General features: G+C 50.2%; 1 protein-coding gene across 1 annotated transcript in view; it reads right to left on the bottom strand.

The window, feature by feature from the left end:
* Positions 1-3,933, bottom strand: part of CTSB (cathepsin B) — a 13,036-nt gene that overhangs the window by 7,915 nt on the left and 1,188 nt on the right. The window contains exons 2-3 of the mRNA XM_019538105.1: positions 1,837-1,922; positions 637-751 (exon numbers count right to left, since the gene is read on the bottom strand). Of these exons, the coding sequence (XP_019393650.1) occupies positions 637-751; positions 1,837-1,922 (201 nt within the window). The remainder of the gene's footprint in view (positions 1-636; positions 752-1,836; positions 1,923-3,933) is intronic.

Genomic DNA, 3,933 nt, shown 5'->3' with positions numbered 1-3,933 from the left:
TTATCTGGCTTACCTTCAAAAGCCCATTAAATAAAAGCTAGGATATGCAGAAGCGCACCCAACAGATTATTAAAAACAAAAAACAAAAAAAAGAAAAAAAACTTGCTTGTTTTTTTTAACCTTAACTTGTTTGTCGTCAAGCAGGAAATGCTGACTTGTAAAAAGGTCATGCAGATAAGCCATCTGCCCTAAGCCAGATTTAGCTGGTAGAAAACCACTAAATGGACTCAAAGCAACTGAGCCAACTTCCCTCAACCCGTCCTTCACTTGCTCTCCAAATTCTTCTTGCCCATGATATTTTTTTTACTTGCTTATTTCCTTGGTCTCTTCTCCTACCCAATATTCTGGACAAGCAGCTTCAAGCAAACTGTCAAGTCACCATTAAGCAGGTACAGCCTACTGCAGTCTACGGCTGGTAGCAGCATGTGTTTTGGTCTAAGTGGGAAGATGGGGCTCCCACGGCAGCCTGGAGACGCAGGAAGCCACCCAAATCACAGGCTAGAGGCCAAGCTTCCCAAGTCTCTTCCCCACTGGTTAGGGACAAGCCTCAGAGCCTCCCTCTGCAAAGCTCTCATGCAGAGCCAACGGCAGCCTTACCCAGTTGCTAGCTTGTCCTAGCCAGAACAATTTGCTTACCCAGCAAGAGCCACAAGAGCCCTGGTCTCTGATCTCTTTAATGGTTGGACAGTTTGGCCACTGCTCCCGGGAGTCAAAGCTGTCTGGCAAGTCCAGGTATTCTGCAAATGCAACCCTTCAAATGGAAAGAGAACGCTAGGTTAAAATCAAGTATCAACATCATTTCCCACCCTGACCCTCCCCAGGCCAGACCAGTAGTCACCCTCTTTAGAGGGCACAAGGCGAGTGTCAAGCTCGGCCGGTCACAGAAATGTATAGTGAGCAAGCGGGTCCAGGAAGCCCAGGACACTTTGGTCCAAGTTCCCAGCAGGATGGATGTGAACTGCAGCAGCTCCAAGGCCAAAAGGAACCTGTGATCATCTAGTCCAGCTTCTTGAGGAAGACTGGACCAAAGTCTTACCCTGTCAGGCCTACATTCAACCCCAGACTCAGCTGAGCTTACTGGGGTGGTGGCCTGAGATGAAGGGGGAAAGACTTGCAACATGACCAGCAGCTAGTGGTTAGGACTCTTTCTACCGCATGAGATATCCAAGTCACCGTCTGACCCAATCTGGAATAAGGACCTGAGCTTGCCCATCTCATCTTGAGGAATGAAGTCACCAGGAAGTTCTGGGGTGGGATCCATTGTTTATTTAATCCCTCCCCTCAAGTTCATTTAAAGGAGGTCCCATTTTTGATGCATGCCCAAAAGGGCACAGATTTTTGAAGCCTGGGAATCTTTTGTTTCCCTTCAACACCACAGGGCTTTGGGTGAAGGAGCTCTGGAAATGGGGTTTGACAGCTGGTGGGAAGAGGACAAGGATGGAATAATTAGGAAGACTTGGACCCTATGAAAAGGGGCATTCGAGGGGTTAATGCATGTTGGAGTTTCACAACCACCCCTTCCCAAAACAGATGAATAAGTAAATTCAGGCATAAAGCACAGGCTCAAAGTCATGAAAGTCATTAGAAGATTTCAGGAGGAAGCTGCACTCGCCAAATGCTCGGCACTACAAGACGTGTGCAAGGATGGCGAGGGGACAGAAAATGCTCCAGTCCAACGTGGCAATGCCACAGGCAGCTTGTGGCATGCAGGAGAGAGGGGATCAGAGCGGCACTCGGGGACAGTGCAGGACTCGTGTGGCATGCCTATCAAAAAAGGTCGGCCTCCACTGCTTTTAACCCAGGAACAACCTCGGAGTCCCCTGCAGCACCACTCACCGCTCTGGCAGCCGGGGCCCATGCAGGAAGGTACCACACAGTTTCTTTACATAACTCATGTCTGCGTAGCGAAAATTGTACCCAGCCTGCAAGAAACAAGCCATTGATCACCGAGATGCCCGAGCTAATAGTGAGCAAGTTCCTAATGTCAGTCTGAACATAGAAGAGAAGGAGGGCTGGAAGGCACCTTCAGGTCATCTAGTCCAGCCCCCCTTCCCCAGGCAAGATCATTTTTATCCAAATCCATAATCTAAAATTGCCATCAACCCTGACAACACCCTAAGCCACACAGGTAAAGCAGGGGGAACCACAGCAGCCAGTATCCCGCTTCTGTAAAACATTATTATAGGCTCAAGAGATCCCAGGTAGAGGGCCACACCCCCCGCTACCAAGGCAGACAATCCCCCTACCCCACCCCGAGTCTGTGCCAAACCTAACCATGGGGTAAAAGTCCTTCCTGACCCCAGATACGACAACTGGTCTGGTCCTGAACAGAGGGGCAAGTCCTGGGTCCAAGTCTATGGTAAAAAGAGGTACTCGAGCCCATGCTTCCCCTACCAGTACCGTAAAACCCTCAACAACCCCTGCCTCTTCTCAGAGCCCCCCTCCCCAAGCCATGGCTGGTAATCCAGGCAGACGGATTTGAGACATGAGACTGAGGCACTGCTTTCAGGTCCTGCTTTTGCATTGATCCTTCTTGGAAGAGGATCCCAAGAGACCAGGTTTCCCCTCTGCCAGATGCACCCAGTTTTTGATCTGCGGTGACCCCACTTCAGGTCAGATCCCAACCACTCAACTGAATTTCAGTAGGGGTCTCAGCCCCCATCCAGTACCTCTGTGGGGCTTTTGGGTTGCACCTCCCTCGTTTGCAAACTGCTGCTCTGGGTTCAGTCAGAAGGATCAATTAAAAGCAGTGGTTTTTAACTTTTTATTTTTATTTATTTATTTTTTTAATTAAAGAGAAGAAGTTCTGAATGGAGATGCAGACCCCTTTGAATTGTAAGTGTGGGTATTCACACACTTTCGACTGGTCAGTCAATTTTTCATAGAATCACAGAAGTTGGGTCGGGAGGGACCTTGTAGATCTTCAAGCCCGACCCCCCGCCTGGACGGGAGAAAAGACTGGACTCAAATGAGTCCAGCCAGGTAGTCATCAAGCCTCTTCTTAAAGACCTCTAGGGTAGGAGCCAGCACCAGTTCCCTAGGAAGTTGGTTCCAGCTCCTAGTAGTTCTTGCGGATGTCTAACCTAAATCTACTCTCTAGTAACTCGTGTCCATTGTTCTTAAAGACCTCTAGGGTAGGAGCCAGCACCACTTCCCTAGGAAGTTGGTTCCAGCTCCTAGTAGTTCTTGCGGATGTCTAACCTAAATCTACTCTCTAGTAACTCGTGTCCATTGTTCCTTGTCATGCCAGGGGGCACTAGGGGAAACAGCGTCTCCCCTAAACCCTTCTGGTCCCCCCCATTTTGCAGGCTCTTTAGACAGCTCATGGACCCCCAGGAGTCCACAGGTTGGAAGCCACTGAATTAGAGCTTCTCCCTTTGCCACAGCCTCTCCCTTGTGCGAGCCACTTATCTATCACCGTGCTCTGGCGAGATGACACTAGTGCACGTTTTCTTAACGGCCTTTCCTTCGGAGTTGGTCACTGTCGCAAGCACCTGTATGACAAGACTGTACGTGCAAGCCCCTAGTTTGGTCACTGGGGACTGTGTCCACCGCTGACAGCAAAGACAATCTTCTCTTGTTCCCCTCCTACACGATCTTCAGACACCAACACCTCCTGGAGGCCAGCAGCAGTTTAGTTTGCCACGTGCTGTTGAACAGCAGACAGGCCAGAAGAGACCAAACAGGCCTCCTTGCATTGCTTATGAAATGATTTGAGACCCGACGCGAAGAAGGGATGCTACATGGGTACTTCCAAGGTGGGAAAATCCAGCCTGCAAAGCAAATTTTGCCACGCCCATCCTGTGCCAGCGCACAGCTTGCCAGAGGATGCCCGAGTGGCAGTGGCAGCCCTACCAGCTTGGCACAGGGCTGAGCAATGGGGAGAAGGGGCAGTGGCAAGATCCCTAGAAAGGGCACTGCCCCTGGGGCTGG

This window comes from Crocodylus porosus, unplaced genomic scaffold (genome assembly GCF_001723895.1).
Source record: "Crocodylus porosus isolate Cpor-Errol unplaced genomic scaffold, CroPor_comp1, whole genome shotgun sequence".
Lineage (NCBI taxonomy): Eukaryota > Metazoa > Chordata > Crocodylia > Crocodylidae > Crocodylus > Crocodylus porosus.
The sequence above is the reverse complement of the archived record's forward strand: the minus strand, read 5'-3'. Positions and strand labels throughout refer to the sequence as shown.